General features: G+C 44.0%; 2 protein-coding genes across 3 annotated transcripts in view; one reads left to right on the top strand and one right to left on the bottom strand.

Moving 5' to 3' along the window:
* The window catches only part of ZC3HC1 (zinc finger C3HC-type containing 1), a 47,667-nt gene extending 38,408 nt beyond the window's left edge, over positions 1 to 9,259 (bottom strand). The window contains exons 1-4 of the mRNA XM_033959588.1: positions 9,009 to 9,259; positions 6,854 to 6,965; positions 4,951 to 5,101; positions 1,065 to 1,148 (exon numbers count right to left, since the gene is read on the bottom strand). Coding sequence (XP_033815479.1) covers positions 1,065 to 1,148; positions 4,951 to 5,101; positions 6,854 to 6,965; positions 9,009 to 9,133 — 472 coding nt within the window. The 5' untranslated portion in view covers positions 9,134 to 9,259. The remainder of the gene's footprint in view (positions 1 to 1,064; positions 1,149 to 4,950; positions 5,102 to 6,853; positions 6,966 to 9,008) is intronic.
* Positions 9,260 to 13,499: 4,240 nt separating this feature from the next.
* KLHDC10 (kelch domain containing 10) overlaps positions 13,500 to 23,000 on the top strand; it is a 61,496-nt gene continuing 51,995 nt past the window's right edge. Inside the window, exon 1 of one of the 2 annotated variants that reach the window (XM_033958597.1) lies at positions 13,500 to 13,731. In XM_033958597.1, the coding sequence (XP_033814488.1) occupies positions 13,611 to 13,731 (121 nt within the window). In that variant the 5' untranslated portion in view covers positions 13,500 to 13,610. The remainder of the gene's footprint in view (positions 13,732 to 23,000) is intronic. The other variant, XM_033958598.1, reaches the window with a different exon arrangement.

Raw genomic sequence — 23,000 nt, 5'->3', positions numbered from 1 at the left:
AAAAGGTGTGTGCATGGGTGGTGTTGGTGGGGGGGGGGTGCCCAGAAGGTTCACTCCATGAACAGTTAGAGAGTGCAAAGTACTCTATTGCCAATGATTTCATCAAGACATCTCGCATACCATATCAAAGCATGGCCATGATTAAAAGGGGTTTGAATGGACTATATATGTTTAATGTTGAAGTTGACAGTGCACAAATTTGGGACACTTATATTGTGTGGAGAACTGGGGAACATTGAATGGGTTTTGGGAAATGCTTTATTGTTGCACTTTTCTAGAATCCAGCTAGGCTTGGTCTGACAGGGCTGATGGTGAGGGGTTCTAGGGGATATTTTGTTATTCGGACACTACACGTATAAATGCTTGCAGATGGTTTTTGAATTTAGCTTGTTTATCTCCCCTTCTCACTGTGCTGTTGGGGATATTTTAGCTTGGTGTGCTGTGATGTTTGTATTTGGTAATAAAATGAAAAATAAAACATTAAAAAAAGGGGGGGTTTTGAACAAACTTTTAGAGGAAAGGTCCATAAATAATTAGTAGAAAGATAACCTTAGGGCAGGGGTAGGGAATTCCGGTCCTCGAGAGCTGGAGCCAGGTCAGATTTTCAGTATATCCACAATGAATATGTATGAGATGGATTTGCATGCACTGCCTCCTTGAGATGCAAACCTATCTCATGCATATTGTGGATATCCTGAAAACCTGACCTGGCTCTGGTTCTCGAGGACCGGAATTCCCTACCACTGCCTTAGGAAAAGCTACCACTCATACCTGAAGTGATCTGCAAGGAACAGCTCTTTGCTTTGGGATCTGTCCACCAGGCACTTCCCACTGACCTAGATTGGACTCTGTCAGCCACGGGATGCCAAACTCGATGGATCTCTGGTCTGACTCAGCATGGCACATCTTATGTGTTTAAATCAATATAGCTTAGTGAATTACAGCAGGTGTGTCTGTACCGCTTCCAAAAGTGTGAAGAATGTGACAGGTTTGTAATCAAGTTGATTACAGGTAGGAATCGGGCCACCATCTTACAACGGGAGCATTACCATCCTGCGACTTACCTGGACAAGGACTGTCCGGCCAGAAGCAGAAATTTTCATGTGCTGTTCTCAAGGCTTTCAGCAGCTCTGCGCACCTTTCCTTATCTGAAACCAACAATTAAGAAACCTTCATATCTGCACAAGGAGGCCACCACAAATCAGATAATAAAATTTCACTTTGTTACCACTAAGATGCAACGGGGGGGGGGGGGGGGGGGGGGGGGGGAGAGACAGAGACTCGCCTGACTCATAATTTGGACTTTCAATAAAAATGATACAACTCCTCTCCACCAGCCACTACCATCACCAATTTCACCAAAAATATTTCCTTATGATTATGACATCTGAAACATAGCACTTTAGTCTGACTACATAGAAACATGATGGCAGATAAAGGCCAAATGGCCCATCCAATCTGCCCATCTGCAACATTCACTATATCCTCCTCTCCCTATTGGCTAAGTCTCTTAACATTTGCATCTCCTCCTCCTATAGGCTAAGGCTCTTAACACCTGCATTGTGAGGTCATAGAGCTTTATGGTTATAGAAACATAAACATGATGGCAGATAAAAGCCAAATGGTCCATTCAGTCTGCCCATCTGCAAAAACCATTATCTCTTTCTCTTTCTGAGAGATCCCACGTACCTATTCCAGACCCTTTTGAATTCAGACACAGGGCTAGATTCACAAAGCAACCCGATTGTGTACCGATCGGTTTGCAACCCCTTTATGATCAAATTTCCCTCTGGCCCCATTCACTAACCTCTCCAGCGATCCGCTTTAAATCCGTGCATGCAAATTGGACAGCGACGTGATTTATCAACCAAAAACTTAAAACCAACTGGGCTAGCCGATCAACTGAAGAAGCGATTGCTGGAGACCAGTCGAAAACGTCTTTCCAACTCTCCAGCTCCATAGAAGCTCCAGCTCCCCAGCCCGACCATATACAGGTCACAGACCATGCAAGTCTGCCCAGTACTGGCCTTAGTTACTTCAATGTAGGAGGAGTGTGTGGCGCAGTGGTTGGATCTACAGCCTCAGCACCCTGGGGTTGTGGGTTCAAACCCCGCGCTACTCCTTGTGACCCTGGGCAAGTCACTCAGTCCTCCATAGCCCCAGGTACATTAGCTAGATTGTGAGCCCACCGGGACAGAGAGGGAAAATGCTTGAGTACCTGATTGTAAAACCGCTTAGATAACCTCGATAGGCGGTATATAAAATCCTAATAAACTTGAAACTTGAATGTACAGTATTCCTCCGATATTCGTGGGGGTTCCGTTTCAGGAACCCCTGCGAATGTCGAAAAACCACAAATATGGTTTTTAGGCAGGGGAGACAGAAGAGGGCAGCTGGAGAGGCAGGAGAGGGCAGTCGGAGCGCCGACGCGTGAAGGAAATCACTCGCCGTATGCTCAGACTGCCTCTTCCTGTATTAAAGTCAGGCCTCACCAACCAGGAGCTGCTTTGACACGGAGCTCCCGATTGGTGAGGCCCAACTTTAGTACAGGAAGAGGCGGTCGGAGCATACCGCAAGTGATTGCCTTTACTCGCCGGCGCTCCAGCTACCCTCTCTTACCTCCCCTTCGCGGTCGGAAAATACCACGAATGACCGGGACCGCGAACAGAAAGCACTATATACCCATTATTTTCCGATTAGAGATCCTGTGTTTATCCCATGCTTGTTTGAACTCTGTCACCGTTTTCTTCTCCACCACCTTCCTCGGGAGCGCATTCCACGCATTAACCACCCTCTCCGTAAAGAAGAATTTCCTAACATTACTCTTGAATCTACCACCCCTCAACCTCAAATTATGCTCTCTGGTTTTACCATTTTCCTTTCTCTGGAATAGATTTTGTTCTACATTATTACCTTCCAAGTATTTGAACGTCTAAATCACATCTCCCCTGTCCCTCCTTTCCCCTAGGGCATAGATGTCAAATGTCTGTCCTCGAGGGCCGCAATCCAGTCAGATTTTCAAGATTTCCCCAATGAATATGCATGAGATCTATTAGCATACAATGAAAGCACTGCAGGCAAATAGATCTCATGCATATTCTTTGGGGGAAATTCTGAAAACCCGACTGGATTGCGGCCATCGAGGACTGACATTTGACACCCCTGCTCTAGGGTATACATATTCAGGGGTTCCAGTCTCTCCTCATACATCTTCTGGCGCAAACCTCCTACCATTTTCATAGCCTTCAGCAGGACTTGCTTATCCTCTCCTACCCTAACCGACATCCTATCTGTGCAACATTCTTGAAGCTAGTCTTATTCTCTATCGCATCTGTCTAAATGCTCTACTTTGCTGTCTGTGCTATTAAGGTGTTTTATTGTGTACTTTGCTAACTTTGTAAGAAGCACACTATACCATGTTTCGTACTGTTATTTGAGTATTTTTTTAATGCTGACCTATTGCCTGTGTTCAGACTGGTCTTGCTGTGCACCACTTTGGTTAAATTTCCTCAAACAAGGTGGTAAATAAATCCTAATACATTCAAAAATAAAACTAAAATATTGTATTTATTTATTTATTTTATTTTCTATACCGTTCTTCCAGGGGAGCTCAGAACAGTCTATATGAATTTATTCAGGTACTCAAGCATTTTTCCCTGTCTGTCCTGGTGGGCTCACAATCTATCTAATGTACCTGGGGCAATGGGGGGATTAAGTGACTTGCCCAGGGTTACAAGGAGCAGCGTAGGTTTGAACCCACAGCCTCAGGGTGCTGAGGCTGTAGCTTTAACCACTGCGCCACACACTCCCCATTTCAATCTCATTATTATTAAATCAAAATGATCATTTAGGAGAGCAGATTTTCATAATAAAATCTTGTTTTAAAATTATTCCAAATCATCATTATTTTATTTCTATCCTATCCTACAACATTTCTGCACCTGAATAAGTGATAAATAGTGTAGTAGTAGTAGTAGAACTCTTCATCACATACCTCTCCCCCAGGACTTCCTCCTAATCAACACAAACACCAAGGCAGAGGATGGAGGCTGCTCCTTCTTTGGCCACCAGATGTCACCACAAGACCTGTGCTTGTCTCTTCTTCTTCAATAGACACTACAGTACCCCCTCCGTACCAACAGATTCGGTTGTTTGCGATCTTTTTTTTTTTTTTTAAAGATATGCTGCATCCCGGACCTTACCTGGTGGTCTAGTGGCGACACGGGAAAGGATCGATCATCCTACGCTCCTGCCCCTTGCAGAGCCGGCTCTGCATGGGGCAGGAACATAGGACAATCGATCCTGCCCCACGTCTTCGCTAGACCAGGTAAGGTTTGGGGAAGTCCGGGATGCAGGAGGGAGGCGGCCCCGAAAATTGTCCGCAATATTTCAATATTCATGGGCCGGCTCTGCCCCTAACCCCCGCGAATATTGAGGGTCTGCTGTACAAGTCATTTTCAGCCCCTCTGATTGGCAGGGTGATGAAACTAAACCTGCATCCCTCCCAGTCCATCCCCTACCTCCAGGATAAAGTGTGTTTTGATGAAACGCAGATACCTTGACCCCTGAACATTACTTTTCTAAAACCATGATATTTGGATTACCTTTAAGTGTTCTTAATTTAAGAAGACACACTATAGGCCAGGTATGTTCCCAAGAGGTATGCATTAGTGACCCTCGTGTTCTGCCCCTGCCATTTCAAATTTTGTAGTTCTACCCCCTTCCTCTACTGTCACTGTCTAGATAAGTACATGCACCCTGTCTAATAGCCTTTAAGCCACTTATACATTGCTATGATAGGTGGGATATTAAGTCCCTGAATAAACTTGGATTATTTTGAAATACAATTTGTGACTGAACTGTATCGATTTCATAAAATTAATGACAGAGCTCCTTGATCCACCTGCAGTGAAAACATTCACAAGAAGGAGATCTTAAAGAGATACGTACATTTTTGAAAATTGAAGGCAGGCTGCATCGTGGCACAGAGGAAGGTCTGACAGCTGGAACACTTCAGCAAGTCAAATTCTACATTGATCCAGCCATACTGTGCACAGACCAGCGGTGACAGCTCAGGGGGCTTCCCAGCCCATTTCAACGAGTTCCATTGTCAAGAACAATACATCACTCAGCTTGGTAAGACTGCACATTTTCCAAACTCATAAAATATAAGATTTGGTTCCATTGCTGCCACGGAGGCAGGGCTGTGGAGTTGGAGTCAGAGACAATTTTGGGTACCTGGAGTCGGAGTCGTGGGTACCTGAAACTGAGGAGTCGGAATCGAAGGATTTATCTACTGACTCCATAGCCCTGTACAGAGGCTTGCAAGAAAATGTCAATCAGATCTTACCTGATATTTACAAGAAAAAATTGAAGGCAGTATCACCTTTAAACTACGGTAATCTCTGTGAGTGACACAGGGTGGCTATTGGTACTTTAGTATAGCATAGTTCAGAGTGAACCTCTCTATCATTTTTAATCCCTTTCAGTTCACTCCAATAATCCAAAATATTTTAACAAACAGAAAATCCCTACTCCACAGATGAGAACTGATTTCCATTTCCCTTTATTTCTTCATATACCACCCTCATCACAAAAGCATCACAATCGTATACAATAAAAACCAGAGTTAATTAACACGGAAGACCTTACTGGTTCTGCTATTTTCTGATTGTTTTGTTGCTGTGTTTTGTATGCAACTCATCAAAAACCTTAATAAAAAATTACACACACACAAAAAAAAACAACTGAGAGTTATGTGATGTAAAAGAGACATGACTGGAAGACCCAACTGAGTCACAGAAAATTAAGTTGCCCCTTTATACAAACTTCCATCTTATAAAAAGGGTCATCTGGAATCAGGTCATTTCTTAACCACAATTAATATTAGGGTCTCACATATCTCACTTCATCTTTTCACTTTTTGGTTTTCAAACATTGCTTTCCTGCCTCTCTGAATATATTCCTCAGCATATAATGGTTCATGAAGCATCAAGGAGACAGCTCAGAGAGGGAGGGAAGTGTTCATTAAATACACATGTGTTAGAACAGGGGGAGCCAAAGGTGCCATGACAAGTCCCCCCACCTTTCCCACTCTCCCCACACAATGTTTAGTACCTTACCTTCCTCCCCTGGGGTGGAGATACTCAAACTGGCACAGTACCAAAAGAATCAATCAACAGTTCTTGAACATATAGGACCCCTATATACAGAATCTTTCCCTGAAAATACATAGCTTGGTATTCAATAAATCAGTAAGTATTACATCATGAAACAGAATACCAACATAGGGAGGGGGGATATAGTAGTTAGGTGAAAGTATTGGATAAATGGAACATGACAGAGAACAAAAATCTTCCATAGGTTGATGGAACTATTAGGGTGAATATAGGGGAGGGACGGAAAATGTGAGATACCATGTTCTTCTATAAGAAGGGAAGGATTTGAAGATCTATCTATCCATCTATCTTGTTTGTATTCTTTGGACAGTTTGGGGCTGATTCTACAAACGGGCATCCTACTGCAGTCTCAAAGCCAATCGAGAAGCATGTTTTTTTTTTTTAAACGCAGGCAGGGAAGGACGCCTACATTGTAGACGCATGTTGCGCACCTACAGAGACACTTACAGATGCCCAAGGCGTGGCATGGGGTGTTCTCCACCAGAAATGGCCTTGGGCATCCATAAGCATCCCTACGTGTCTCCTTAGGTGAGAGACAGATGCCTTAAATGTAGGCCTGTAAAATGCTGGTCTGTTAATAAAAGATGTTTTTGTGTGTGCTAGGTGCTTGTTAAAGCTTAACACATTTTAGCATTCATACCCCTAACCATAAAGAGGCAAAGACTAAAGGATATAGTAAACGTCTCCACTCTGCTGAAGAAAGCTTCTCTGCTGACCGACTCACAAGGAGGTGTATCGGCTTCTAAGGATCCATTCGTGGGTCCTGGGGAGGCAGCCAAGTCCTTGCTGAAACACACATCCAAAACAGGGTTCAAGTGACATATCTAAGAGCATGTACTGATCAGAATAACATTCCAGGCACTTACAGTGCTTAACATAGCCCATATTCTCGCCCAAGCTAAGTGAAAAATGCTGTTTAAATTATGCTTTAAAACTGATTTTCAAGGCGCCTGAAAAAAAAACGGTGCCAGAATCACACTGAATGCCACTGTAAGCGTGGCTAACACTGAAACCGTAAAGTGCCTAAGGAGGCGCAATTCACATCAAAAGTAGGCGCTGGAAATACAGGCTTTGAAAGCTTTGGCCTACATTTACAGAACCTACCTTTGCCAGAGGAATGATTCTCTAAATGGCGCTGTTGCTTGACTGACATGTGATCGGCAGCAGAGAATGACACAGGGACAAATTTGAGTTTTGTTGTTCTCTCTGTCCCATTCCTGTAAGCTCTGCCTTAACTGCACAAGCCTCGAACACTTATGATTTCGAAGTGTTTGAGGCTTGTGCAGATGAAGATAGAGCTTGTAGGGATGGGGCAGGGACAAGAAAAGAACTCGCAGGGACAGGATAAAATTTGTCCCCATGTCATTCTCTAATCGGCGGTTGCTTTTAAATAGCTGCCGACAATGGTGCCGTTTAGAGAATCCAGGACTGTGTGTATAGTTTACACTTTTCCCTCTGTATCCACGGGGGCTAGGGGCAGAGCTAGCCCGCAAATAATATTTGGGCCAGCTCTGATCCATCCCCTGCTTCCCCCCAGCATCCCTTACGCTTTACCTGGTGGTCTAGCGGGTTTTTGGGGCAGGAGCGATCTTCCTACGCTCCTGCCCTGTGCAAATCACTCATAGGAAATGGCTGCCATGAGCTCCCATAGTCGCTCTCATTTCCTATGAGTGATCTGCATGGGGCAGGAGTGTAGGAAGATCGCTCCTGCCCTGAAAACCTGCTAGACCACCAGGTAAGGCTTAAGGGGGGTCTAAGAAGGCTTAAAAATAGCCTGAAAAATTAAAATGGATCAAAAAAAAAAATATTGCGGATGCTGAAACGGTGGATTCGGAAGGATAAGTGTATATTGTATTTAAAATTAACTATACCACCTTTGCTAACTTGCAGATCAAGATGGTTTACAATCTAATATCATAATAAGAAAGGAACTACAAAATATGAATATGAAAGAACATTACATTCACTCAAAGATATTCAGGCCTACAGCGGGGTAAAGGGAGGCAAGTTGTTGTTAGGGAAAAGTAGGCAAAGTAGGGAGACATGGATTTAAAATGTGGTAAGAATTGCAACAAGCCTAAGTGGAGTCAACCTGGGTGTACAGAGCTTGGGTAATCCTGCATTGCTCAGGGTACAAAATAAGTACCTATATATACAGTACATGTAAACCGCTTAGAGCAGGGGTGTCAAAGTACCTCCTCGTGGGCCACAATCCAGTTGGGTTTTCAGGATTTCCCCAATGAATATGCATGAGATCTATTAGCATACAATGAAAGCACTGCATGCAAATAGATCTCATGCATATTCATTGGGGAAATCCTGAAACCCCAACTGGATTGCAGCCCTCAAGGAGGGACTTTGATACCCCAGCCTTAACTGCTGGCTGGCTCCAGGTTCTTTGCCCGAGTTAGTGCTGCTTCTAGCCCACACTTTTCTAGAGCAGTGGTTCCCAGCCCTGTCCTGGTGATCCACCAGTCCAATCGGGTTTTAAAGATAGCCCTAATGAATATGCATGGAGCAGATTTGCATGCCTGTCACTTCCATTATATGCAAATCTCTCTCATGCATATTCATTAGGGCTAGCTTGAAAACTCGATTGACCTGGTGGTCCACCAGGACAGGGTTGGGAACCACTGTTCTAGAGAACGACCCGGAGACAAAGGTCGTCTCCAAGCCCACCCTGGCCTCATCTGCAGCGGGACGGGGGTGCAGTGTGTCCCCCGTGGCACTCTCTAGAAGTGCGGGGGTGGGCCGAGCCCGCCCAGCGGGGCCTTCGTCAACCGAGAGGTTTAGAAACGAACAAAAATCCCATCCGGCGCCGGCTCTTACCCTTCCGTCATGCCCACGATGCCCTCGTTTATCAGCTCGCGCACCTTCTGCGGAGTCCCGGCCGTTGGTTTGATTCTAGAAGTGGAATTCTCACCGTCCACCGCATCGCTGTTGGGCGCCGCCATCGTGGTCCCTCAGCAAATTAGTTCCCCCCGGACGTGGGGGAAACAAAAACCTCGCCGCATCCGTTCCGAGCTGTCTTTTGCAACCGGGGAGTATGAAGACGCGCAAACACGTAGAGAGTGACGGCACACACACAAAAAGAGGACACGGTCGTGAGGCTTAAATCTCCCTTTTAATGTAGTTAAAAAAAATAGTTTAGCTATGAAGGGGAGTATGTGGCGCAGTGGTTAGAGCTACAGCCTCAGCACCCTGAGGTTGTGGGCTCAAATCCCTCACTGCTCCTTGCGAACTTGGCCAAGTCACTTAATCCCCCCCCCCCCCCCCATTGTCCCAGGTACATTACATTACATTACTGATTTCTATTCCGCCTCAACCTTGCAGTTCTGGGCGGATTACAAAAGAGACATCTGGACATTTCCAGGATGATTACAAAGAGACTTCTGGACTTTTCCAGAAGAGTTACAAGAAGAAGAACATTTCCAGAGGAGTTACAAGAAGAATGGTGTAGTATAGTTTAGGGAATGGGATATGGCAAGGAGGATTGGGCTATTCCAGTGGATATACCATTCGGGATGCTGTACAGATAGGATATAGTGCAGTTTCAGAATATATGCAGTTAGGGAAGCAGTTGACAAGCTTGGGCTTTGAGGGGAAGGGTAACTGGTGAAGAAGGGAGGATGGGAGAGTCACACTGAGGGGAATCCAGGTTGGAGTTATGACATCTGTATAAATTTTTTGAATAGATGGGTTTTGATTTCTTTGCGAAGATATTTTGAGCCCACAGGGACAGACAAAGTACCTGAATGTAAAACCACTAAAATAGCTGAAGGGGAATTGAGAAAAAGAGGATGATTCACTCTCTGCCTAATCCAAGGAGGACCCAAAACCCTCAATAAGGTTGAATTATAGGAGTGATCTCCTCCCTCCCATATCTTTATTCATTTTAAAAAACCAACATCAAGTGCAACATATTATCAAATCGTGTACAAAATAAACAGCACTTAAATACCATCAAATGATATAATAAATATATATCCCTTCCACCCCCACCCTTCCATATAGCATAATACAAGTAATCAAAATAAACAAAATTGCAAATAAATAATATATTAAAGACATATCCCCTCCCCCTCCTGGATGTGTATAATCAAAGAGCTAAAACCAATAATCACTCTTTACAAAATTTTGTCAATGGGTCCCAAACATCCTTAAATTTCTTATAATGTTCAAAATTTATAAGTTTGGCACAAGGATTCCCACCAAAACTATAGTTTAACTAACCTGTCCCAGTTTTTCCAATTTTTCATGTACTGCAGTTGTATGGGGGAAAAAAAAGTGGAACAGTGATCTGTTTTAAGATGGGTCTTCCAGAAATGCCAACTCACCCAGTAGTTAGAAAGAACATGTGAGTCGACCCCTGGCACCTCCTTCACTTGTAGGGCTGCTTTTAAATGTCAGAAGCAGGGCTACAAAATGCAAAATACACTGAAACATACAATGGGCATAGAAATTAGGCACTATGGTCTAGAATTGTTCTTGTAACAAGACAGATGGGGCACATTGAAATTAATAGGGCATTTCAAAATTTTAAAGCATATTTATCTGTTTTTCAGCTGATATCTTTTCAGTAGTAGTAGTTCAAGGCGAGTTTCCACTCTGGTCTGTTCCTCATAGAGTAGCATAGAAAAATTCTTAAATGTACACTAAGTATTTTCCTTGCCCTCAGAGGGCTTAAGTTACAATCTAACCTCTGCCCCCCCCTTTTTTTTTATAATCAGGTTGTGCTAAAGCAGTGATTCTCAACCCTATCCTAGGGACCCCCCAGCCAGTTGGGTTTTCAAGATATCCCTAATGAATATGCATGAGAGAGATTTGCATACCTATCACTCCCATTATATGCAGATCTCTCTCATGCATATTCATGAGGGCTATCCTGAAAACCCGACTGGTCCTCCAGGAGAGGGTTGGGTACCACCGCTCTAGCGCATCTTGATCAAAGGGGCCCTAAGTTTGTATCCGAGGCAATGGAGGGTAAGAGACTTGCCCAAGATCACAAAGAATGACAGTAAGAATTCAGAATCTTAGGCCTCCTTTTATAAAGGCGCACTAGCAGCTACCGCCTCCTCTTGAGCAGGCGGTAGTTTTTCGGGTAGTGCGTGCTATTCCGGTGCGTGCGCTAAAAACACTAGCGCACCTTTGTAAAAGGAACCCTTGATATCCAGTCCATCACTAGACTACCTTACCATTTTCTTGAAAAGTCCAAGTATTTAATAGCTCAGCATCTTTGCTGTTTTAGTGCTGTAAATACTTTAAAATAACTTCCAAGCTGTGCTCAGGATCTGCTAATTGTAGCCAGCATTATCTTTAGGCAGAAGAAGCTCCATCAGATACCCAAGGCAATTATAACATAAAAATTGACTTTTGGACCACATATCCTTGCAGATCTATGCGGTTTAAAAAGATTGCCTCTGCTTACAACCGAGTGATCATCTTGGAATTTAATTACCCAAAAAATGTAGAAAATGAGTAAGTTTTCAAACGTTTTCTAAATTCCAGATATGAGAAAGACATAAGAGCTAATTGTCTGAATTATTTGTCCCAACTGGCAGCCTGATATGAAAGAATACATTCATGAAATCTTTTGAACTTACAATTATGCTGCACAGACATAAAATTGACACTATGATGTGTGTGTAACTTGATCAGGTGTGTGCAAGCTCATCTTCTCCGTACACCATCTCTCTTCCAAAGCAAAGTATTGGATTTGACCAAACTAGGAAGAATTTCCAAGCATTTCCTTGCTTCCATATAATAATGTTTTTATTTAATTTTTCTCATTTCTATCTCAACTATTTGTGTTATATTTATATATATTGTTTCGTAGAGGATGCTTTATTTATTCAGATTACATTGATGTATGACATTTTTGTTATCTTACTTTGATTCATACTTGCTAATACTTCTTCTGGATGTTAATATTAGATATAAGGTGCACTCCTACTTTGTTTATACGATGTTTACTGATGGAATATCATATCACCATCTAAATATGCACTTGCTCATTTTACTGTTGGATTGTACCTCTCATTCACTGTGTTTTGTTATATGCATCCATATTTTGTATCTTGAAAAAATTTCAATAAACAAACCTTGACAAAAAAAAAAGATGCATATAATAAATTGATTTTTTCAAAATAAAAAAAAAATAAAAAAAGAATTTCCAAGCAGCACCACTACTGTTGATCATTATCTGTAGAACTCAAAGGCTTACGCAGCACTGTACATTTAACATAAGACATTTAACAAAGACAGCTCAGGAGAGCTTACAATCTAATTTGGGCACATCTTGATTTGTTACCTATTTGTATGAACACTAACCCCCTCTTCTACGAAACCGCGCTAGCGTTTTTTTTTAGTGCAGATAGCCGCACTGTTCCCAACACTCAGTGAGTTCTTATGAGCATCGGAAGCTGCGCGGGCCATTCAGCGCGGCTCTCTGCGCTAAAAAAACGCTAGCGCGGTTTCGTAGAAGAGGGGGAAAAAGGAAGGTCTCTGGCACAATTCACTCTAGTTTCATTATTGTTATGGTATATGCAAAAGTTATCTTATTTGGCAATATTACCCCCAAAGAAAATTGCATGGGCCAATTGTGCACTTGGATGCTAAGAGGGCATGTTGTTAGCAGGAATGATTTCTATTAAGAACTTGTTAGGATTTGGATTGCCTTTCTCAGATATAGCTGAATTAGAAAGATAAGTGAAGAAAACGATCAAATGGATGGAACTTCTCTCATATGAGGAAAGGCTAAGGAGGTTAGGGCTCATCAGCTTGGAAAAGAGACGGCAGAAAGGGTAAATGATTGAGTTCTACAAAATCCTGAATGGTGTAGGACTGGTCAATGTGAATCAATCTTTTACTCATTCATAACGTACAAAGACTAGGGGACACTCAATGAAATTACATGGAAATACTTTTAAAATAAATTATTAAAACAGCGCGATTCTAGCTGAAATCCGCTACCAGGTATGGTACAATTTACTCGTTCACGAAAACCTCGATAACCGGCATTTCCGGCAACCCCCCGTGAACGAAACACGAGCGAACGGGCTCCAGGCTTCGCCTTTGACGCATTCGGTAATCCATTAATCTCGCCTGAGCGCGGAGCAAACCCCCCCCCCCCACCCGATCGTCGCAATCGGGAGCGGATTGCTTTCTCCACGTTTGCGCTTTCTCTCTTATTTCTGCATCACAACCCCTCTCGGGCCGGTTAGTACGCGGGTTCTGATTGGCTGCCGGGGTTGAGAGGCCATTGTTGGTTGGGCCGCCCGTTTCTTTTCTACCCCCCCCCCATCCTCTCCGTCTACTGCGCAGGTGCGGTGGCTTTTGATGGTCGGTTCTGTCTGTGGAGGTTTTTCGCCGCGGGGATGAAGCGGCTCTGAGAGGCTGTTTTTTTTTTTTCTCCGGGCCTGGAGGGGCGGCATGTCGGCAGAAGACAGCTGGGGCGAGTGCCGGCGAGATGGCAGCGGGGACGGGGCGGCGGCCGAGGGCTGGCTCGTGCGCTTTGTCAAACTGTCGGGGAGGCCTCACCTGGGCCCTTCAGGTCAGTGCCGGGCTGTCGGGCCTTCCGGGGGAGGCGGACGCGTCGGGGAGGGGGGGGCTGGAGCCTGTCAGAAAGTCAGGGCGCTTGGGTGGGGTGACCACGTGACCTCCAGAGAGGCTGAATTGAGAGATCCGGGTTTTACCATATATCTGCATTGGAAGTAAAACCCGGATGTCTCAATCCGGCCTCCTGTTTCTGGACTCGGTCAAAAGGATGCAGGGAAAAAAAATACATGACCCTTATTGCAGGTAACAAATGTATTCAATGGGCTCCACACTTTATTAAATGAATTACTAACCCCCCAAACATTCCACATTCATTCTCATATTTATATGTGGTGCACACATCTGCCCACCAAAATGCGTAATTTATTCTGTCGTGGCTCTTCCAGTTACGTGTGACCATTTGGATAGCTATTTCCGTCATGATCAAGAAAAGACGGCTTTTATATTTGTCCAAAGTAGGCTTAACGTGTAGTAACATACCACAAATTATGGCTTCATAAGTTAAGGGAATAGATGACTCAAGAATAAGATTTATTTGTCCCCAAATTGACCTCCAGAAATCCTTTTCTTAGATTTCCTTACACATCCAGGGTGGGGGGGGGAGGGAAGTGTATTTTGAGGATTAAAATTACTTAATTATAATATTGTAGTCACATAATATGTTTTATTGTATTAATAATTGGGAGGAGGGTGGAAGAAAATGATTGTTTTATGTATTACTTGTGTAATTAATAGTGCATTTTATGTTCAATTAATTGTATTGCACTGTCAAAGTTTGAAAATCAATAAAGATTAAAAAAAAGAAAATAAATACCAGCAGGTATATAAAAAGGGAGTGAAAAATTAAATATATGTCAAAAGAACCCATCCCTCAAATATAAAGAACACTCTTGAATTAAAGCTTTATATTAGCTCGGCGACACAGAGGGGTATTCAGAGGAAAAAAATCCCCCCAACCACCTCACCATCAACCATTGCTTATAAAAATAGCTAAAAAGTGCGAAGGACAAAGCAATGGTTGGGGGATTTTTTTCCTCCGACTACCCCTCTGTGTCTCTGAGTTAATACTACCTTATCTAAAGCTTTATTTCAGTAGTGCTCTTTATATATTTGAGGGATGTCTCCTGTTTCTGGAGCCATATAGTGAATGACGCTAGTTGAGAAGAGTGAACCTTATAGAGAAAAAAAAGGTGGGGTTTTTGTGTTGCGTTGCTTTGGGGGGTTTGGTTGTAATTGTGATAGGCAAAATATGTGTTAATATCTTTGTTTATATTTATATTTTATTTTTGTTTTTTTACCGAGGCTTCTTGGACTGCTTGAGCTCTTTTGAGTTGTGAGTTGTTCTTAGTTATTTCTCTACATGGGAAATGATTCCCTACCCCCCCTTTTTTACAAAGCCACATTAGGCTGTTTTTTATCACCGGTTGTGACGGTATTGGCTCCGATGCTCTTAGAATTCCAGTGAGTGTCGCAGCTAGTACCACCACGGATGGTGATTAAACCCCCCCCAAAAACTAAAGCGGCTTCGTAAATGGGGGTGGGATGGTATATGTGGTTATATTGCATTAGGGCAGTATTCATGGATAAAAAATAGGAGTTATATTCCAGAGGTAATCCCAAAATAGCCATCTAAAAACACCTCTAGTGAAAAATGTTTTCCAGATGTTAGTTACCGTTCACAATGTAATGTGTTTTGTTGAATACGTGTTTGAAGATGAACCAGAAACACAAGTTAGCTTGACTTTGTCTCCTAACAATGGCTTGTAATATAATCATTGCTCATGAATCTTTCTGTTTGTTATTTTTTTTTCTTTTCTATTTGTGCTTCAGCAGTAAATATGAAAGTATGTAACTGGTATGTCCTATACTATGTATGTAATAGTGTAACCCGTTCTGGGCTCTTTTGGGAGGAAGGGCTAAAAAACTGCGCGCTTAGAGTTTTGTGATCCCTGCCACCGTGCTGTGTGCCTCCGTGCTGAATTCGATTGGAGGTGCGTGGGGCGGCTTGTGGTGCATGCAGCGATTTCAGCGGCGGTGGCGGTTTGACTCCTGCGCTGCCGGGACACCTCTTCTCACCCCCCGGACCAGCCACGGGGCATTTGCTAGGTCGGCTCACTTCGATAATGCGAGGTGGGCCGGCCTAGCAAAAGTCCTGAGGCTGTCTGGGCTAGCAGATGCTGGACAGGGGGATCAGGGAAAGGAGAAGCCTACTGCTGGACAGGGGGATCAGGTAAGAGGTGCTGCTGGACAGGGGGGGCTGCAAAAGGAAGGGAGAAGGGCTACTGCTGGATATGGGGAGCAGGCAAGGGGTGCTGCTGGACAGCTGAAGAAAGAGAGAGACAGAAAGAAAGACAGACAGCGGCCAAGGAGAGAGAAAGAAAGAAAGACAGACACACACATCTATTCTAGCACCCATTAATGTAATGGGCTTAAAGACTAGTGAATAAATAAATTATTTAACAAATTTGTATGAGTAAGGGGGAAGAACAGGGGAATTGGGGTCTTTTTCCATAGATCTGCAAAAACCAGATCTATGGAATCTTGATACACAATGCTCTGGGTGTGCAACCATGGTGAGCATGAACCAAATATGGAAGTGCAAAGACGTCTCAGTAACCATCAAAGACTGATCACTGCCATTGTTCCAGTCGTGACATATGGTTGTAAGACATATACACTCACGAAAGCTGATTCTAACGCCTTTTAGCTGTGGTGCTGGAGAAGACTTCTACGAATCCCATGGACAGCTAGGATCACCAACAAAGATGTTCTTGATCATATAAATCCAGAGTTGTCTCTGGAAGACAAGAGTACCAGACAGAAACTGACCTATTTTGGACATGTGATGAGGACAAATTCACTAGAAAAGGAGGTTAGTGGTAAAAGGAAGCAGGGGAGACCAAAGACCCATTGGCTGGATACCATCAAGAATGACATGGAATGAACATCAAGCAATTGAAAGAAGCTGTGGAAAACAGAGAAGCATGGCGAGGACTGGCCTACAGAGTATCCAAGGGTCAGACACGACTGATGGATAATAGTAGTAATGCAGCTTGGTAAAAAAGTAGAAATTAGGGAGCACAACTCATCTTAAAATGCTGTGTACTAACTGGTTAGTGCATGGATAGGGTGAGAGCAGAGTTGGTGTGTTTTTATTTATTTATTTATTTTTTGGGGAGGGGGCCACAGCTCCATGTGTCCCCATGAGCTGGGATATCATTCTCTTTTCTCCACCCTGTTCCAACGCCCTGTATACCTTTTCAAATGCAAAAGGGTCATCAGTGCAGCAGCATTTCTTTAGCTTATTTATTTCACTTCACCAATGAGATCTTTCATATATCTTTCAGTCATCTATTTTCCAAGCTGAAGGAACATATAATCTCTTAGCCTTTCCTCATTATGTTCCCTTTATTATTCTGGTCACACCTTTTTGTACTCTTCTGGTTCTACTAAATCTGGCTGAGATGTGGTGACCAGAATCGCATACAATACTCAAAGGATGGTTTTCAATATGGAATGATGGAGGCATTATAATATTCTCTTATCATTCATTTGAAAACTGTTGCCCTTTCAAACTCTTTTTAAGGTTTGGAAATAGAAAATAGATGGAGCAAGATCTGATGAGTAGTACCCTATGCATTGAAAACCCCATATCCATGGTTTTTGCCAGCCTTGTGAGAAGGTGCATTGTCTTGCAAAAAGAGAACTTCTCCTTTCCACATCTTCCCTCTCCTTTTTTTCTTTCAATGCATCCTTTTAATTGGCACAGTAAGTTACAGTAGCATTCTTCATTAACTGTTTAACCCCTTGGAAGATAGGAAGGCAGTGTAATGACAGACTGATCCCAAAACACTGACCATGACCTTTCCAGCTGGTCTTGAATTTCTTTGGCCTTGGAGAATCTGAGTGCCACCATTGCATGGACTGTTATGTCTCAGGATCATAGTAGTGTAACCATATTTCATCAATGGTAACAATCTCCTCCTGCCCCCTTCCACCTCTCTTTTTCCCAACCTACCCACCCCCTCCCCCCCTAACCTACCCCCCCCCTCTCTCTCCTAACTTCATTCTACCTCCTTGCTCCTAATATTGTTCAATTGTTTTCGAACCACTTGTTATTTATTGCTTGCTTCTAATTAGTGTTCAATTGTTTTTAAACCACTTGTAATTTTTTGTTAATCTAATGTAAACCGCCTAGAACTCCTTGGGTATGGCGGTATACAAAAATAAAGTTATTATTATTATTATTATTATTAGTCTTCCCAAAAAGTTGGTACTAGCTCACTAAAAATGCTGCAACATCAACTTGGGAAGTGTCCACTCAACATCGTTTCTCGGCAGCATTCAAATATTTGGGCACGCACTTGACTGACAGCTTCTTCATACCCAGCTGCTTGTGGATTATACACCCAACGCGTACCCTGGATATCTGTAGTGTCTCAGCAATTGTTTTAGCCGATATTCGTTGGCAAAATTAGGTCATTGACATGGTCAGCAATTTTAGGAATTGACACCGTTTGAGGCCTCTCAGACCTTGCTGCATCTTCAGTCTCAATCTCCATGCTGAAAGTTTGCACACTACTTCTTCATTGTGGAGTCTGATGGGCATTTGTCACTTAATGATTGCATCATACATCCATAGATTTCCTTTGGTGTTTTCTACTTCATGATGGCTCGGAGTTCCACACTTTGAGAATTGCACATTTTTCATTGACATGGTTCAATCTATGATCTGAAAACAATGTTAAAACATAGCATTGCGATTCTGCAAATTTGCACTTTGCAAAATAACACACTCTTCAGTTACAGTTGGCAAAATAACACTCAATTTAGGAAGTTGGTTGGGCTGAGAACTTTTCAGCACCCCCTTGTATTAGTTAAAGATGTGCCATTTGATCCTGTGATCTTAAAATAAATTTGATCTTGTCCATTTTTGGAAGGTTAACAGTCTCCATATATCTTCCTTTCTTTGTTTTGTTGCTTTTTTGTAAATTGAAGAAATTTTCCCTAAACCTATGTGCATATCAAGAGAATAGTGAGGAAGAGTCAAAACAATACCACCCCACTAAGGTAGTACTAGAAGATTACTTAAATTGGATATTTTTCACCTTGCACTGGACCAGGGGTTGGCAATTCTGGTCCTCAAGAGCCAGAGCCAGGTCAGGTTTTCAGGATATCCACAAGAGCCAGAGCCAGGTCAGGTTTTCAGGATATCCACAATGAATATGTACAAGATGGATTTGCATGCACTGACTGCCTCCTTGAGATGCAAATCTATCTCATGCATATTTATTGTGGAGATCCTGAAAACCTGATCTGACTCCGGCTCTCGAGGACCAAAATTGCCTACCCCTGCACTAGACCAGGGGTGGGCAATTCCGGTCCTCGAGGGCCAGAATCCAGTCGGGTTTTCCTGATTTCCCCCACTTTCAATGCATATTCATTGGGGAAATCAGGATAGAAAAAGGATTATTCTTTCATATAGGAGACATCACAGAAAAAGCTTTTTAAATGCATGCACAAGAATTTAGATCATTGTGTGACTAGGCATTTATTCAGCAAATAAAGGGCTCCTTTTTCAAAGCCACTGTAGAGGTTTCTGCTTCGGGTCGGTAAAGTAAATAGTCTGACACAGAAACCTCTAATGTGGCTTTGTAAAAGTAAAAAAATGTTTTAAGACCTTATCTTTAAATTTTATCATATTGTTCAGGCCTTGACAGTTTCTTGGCTTGTTTTTATCTTTTGCTGTTCCCTCCTCCCCACCATTGCAAACAAAACTGGGGGATGGGGGGAAGGGAAACGCATCCCCTCCAAGGTTTGCCACAGCCCGTTAAGACCTGATTTCACTAGGGCTGTTTTTCCCCATTCTGTAAGCAAAAGAGAGTTTGGTAAATTGGGGCTCTTATTTCAGCCAGCACTGAGTAGTGGCACATTTGAAAGGCTTGCTCCCCATGAAGCAAACTGTTAAAGTACAGTCAGTACCTGTTGTTCTGGCCTTGGCCACACCACTCTCATATGTCCCCTTCCTCCTAACTTTTGTACTTGCCCAGTCTTTCTCCCACATCTTGGTTGCTCCTACTTTGCTCACTTATCTGTAGTCTAGGATGTAAATTCAGCTGCTGAAATAAGTACCTGTAATCTTTTTATACTTCGTTTATCATTGCTAATGCTGTCAGGATACCTCTGCTGCAGAAAGGGCTTTCCTGTCTCCTACATTTCATCTCGTGGGTCTTGGTTAGTTAGAGCCGCATGGTGCTGGAAGAGCTTGCTGGTCTTATGAGATATGAACCTGATCAGGATGTTTTCTTCACTCTGCAGTTCTAACTCAAGGAGCCCTGAGCTACATAGAGCAGGAAAGCCATTTTCTGCAAAGGAGGCAGCCAGGGTTGTAAGTGTGGGCTTCTGACCTTAAACATTTCAGGTAATATAAATATCCGTTTTAACTGGCTGCGCTCTAATATGAGGCTAAAGTTACTTAATCTAGCTGGTATTACTTTTTTGCCACCTTTTGGGCAAATGTCACTCTATTCTAGAGCCAAGTTTATCACTGTCCGGGTTAAGTGCCAATCATTCATTCAAGTAGTAAAACTTTTCTCATCCATAGCCCGCCCATGACGCCAAAATATATAGTGGCTTAGAAGTCCTGCTAGATGTCCAGAAAATTGGCACTTGGAAATGTCCAGGTACCAACTTATGCTGGTTTTTGGACATCCAAGAGGTTTGATTATGTCCCTGATAGTCAAGTTTTAAATATGTTACAGGAAGTAACTTATCCCCCTCCTTTTTTTTAAAAAAAGCCGTGCTAGTGTCTGCCACAGTCCAGCAGCCCTTTAAATCCCTTTAAACAGTCCAGAAGCCCTTTAAATCCCTATGGGCTTCATGGCAGTTACTGCAGTGGCCTGTGCTAAACGGCTTTGTGAAAGAGGCCCTTAATATTCCTGGTGACACTACTTGTGGCCTTGGGTTGGGGTAGGGAAGAGGTTCAGTATTATAACTTAAGGGTTTTGGGGGAATATAAGAGTACAGACCCCAGATCTGGATTGGACATTTATGGTAACTGTAAATTTTAATATCGGAAACAGGTTTGTTCATTTTCTGTCATGAACAATATACAGTGGTGCCTCGCATAACGGACGCCTCGCACAGCGAACGCTGCGCATAACGAACTTTTTGTCTTGCTCCCTATAACGAACTTCGTTTCACACAACGAAGTCGCCCGAGGGGCCCGGGGGGGGGGGGGCGGAACTACTCTCGCCGCTTCCTAATGTGAGCTGGGAACAGCAGCACCCTCACCTTACCTCGGATGCCGAGTTTTCCGGCTTTCTTTTTCGGCCAGCCACACGCTTTCAGGGAGCAGCACATGCGCGCATGCTCTGTTGTTCAATCTTCTCCTCTGACGCAACTGGAAACCGGAAGTTGCAGAGAGGAGAACATTGATCAACTCCAGCAGCTGCGCGTGCACAGCTTTTTGAGATCGTGCCGGGAGCCAGACCCGCTGATGCACAGCAGCAGTGAATATTGTGCAGACAAACTAACCTGCTGGTACAGCCGAAGAGGGAGGAAGGAAAACTGTTGAATTTCTTGGGGGAAAGATGAGGAGTTCTGGCCAGCAGGGGAGGGAAAGCTGGACAGTACGGGGGAGGAGCAGTAGGGAAGGCAAGAGATCACTGCCCTCTCCAGCCAAAATTTTCCTTTTCAGAGGGACCCCGACATGGCAGCCATTCTCACAAACTGCCTGCGGCTGCCCCGAAGTTTTCCCTCTGCTGCAACTTCCCGTTTCTGATAGGGCAGATCGCCGCAAAGGGAAAGCTTCGGGGCAGCTACCGGCAGTTTATGAGAACAGCTGCCATGTCGGGGTCCCTCTGAAAAGGAAAATTTAGGTGTTTAATAAAGAAGTTTGGATCGCAGGGCCCCTTAGATCTATGCTCCCCCCTCTTACGCCAGCCCTGGGACCCTTCTGACAGTTTCGGGCCCTAGGCAAGTGCAGAGCTGCACTCAAGTGGCTAAAGAGCCACATGCGGCTCGCGAGCCGCGGTTTGCCGACCACTGACCTAGGACAACTGGAGGGTCAGGTGATTTGCCTAGAGTCACATGGAGCTGCAGTGGGAACTGACCCAGTTCCCGAAGTTCTTAGCCTCCTGCAGATCGTGCGGCTGGGTGAGGGAGAAGGCTGGCAGGCTCTGCATGTGAGGTGAGGTGGAGGGAGGGAAATGTAGGGCTGCAGAACGAATTATTTTGTTTTACAGGTATTCTTATGGGACAACAGGGCTGCAGAACGAATTATTTTGTTTTACATGTATTCTTATGGGAAAACGCGTTTCACACAACGAACGTTTCACATAACAAACTTGCTCCTGGAACGGATTAAGTTCGTTGTGTGAGGCACCACTGTATATAAACTAGTCTTTAAGCCTGTTACATTAACAGGTGCTAGAGTAGATGTCTGTCTGTCTGGGTTTTTTTTTTCTTTGTCTCTCTCTCCTTGCACGCTGCCTGTCGGTCATTTTTTCTGTCTGTGTCTCTCCCTATGTCCTTAGTGCCCTCAATGCCTCCTTCCTATGTCCTTAATGCCCCTTCTTATGTCCATAGTGTCCTTAGTGCCTCCTTCCCATGTCCTTAGTACCTCTTCCTATGTCCTTAGTGCCCCCATTACCTCTTTCCTGTGTCCATAATGCCCCCAGTGCCTTCTTCCCATGTCCTTAATGCCCCCAGTGCCTCTGTACTGTGTCCTTAGTGTGCCAGCGTACTGTGTCCTTAGTGCCCCCAGTGCCTCTGTCCTGCTTAGTGCCCTCAGTGCATCCTGTGTCCTTAGTGCCCCCAGTGCCCATTTCTATGTCCTTAGTGCCCCCAGTGCCTCCTTATGTCCTCATTATCTTCCAGACTTTGTTCCACCCTCATCCCCGATGCCAGCCTGCCTGCCTCCCATCCCCCTGAGCAGCATGTTTCCATTGAAACCCCCCCCCCCCGATGCCTGCCTCCCATCCCCCTGAGCAGCATGTTTGCATTGAAACCCCCCACCCTCCTCCGATGCCTGCCTGCCTTCCATCCCCCTTCCATTGAACACTCCACCCCCATGCCAGCCTGCCTGCCTCCCATCCCCCTGAGCAGCATGTTTCCATGGAAACCCCCCCCTCGATGCCAGCCTGCCTGCCTTCCATTGAAACCCCACCACCCCCCATGCCAGTCTGCCTGCATACCTCCCATCCCCCTGAGTAGCATGTTTTTAAACCCTACCCTACCCGGCACACCAGAAACCCCCGTTGA

The sequence above is a fragment of the Geotrypetes seraphini genome, chromosome 9 (genome assembly GCF_902459505.1).
Source record: "Geotrypetes seraphini chromosome 9, aGeoSer1.1, whole genome shotgun sequence".
In the NCBI taxonomy this organism is placed as follows: Eukaryota; Metazoa; Chordata; class Amphibia; order Gymnophiona; family Dermophiidae; genus Geotrypetes; species Geotrypetes seraphini.
Note: the sequence above shows the minus strand (reverse complement) of the source record. Positions and strands in the feature narration are given on the sequence as shown.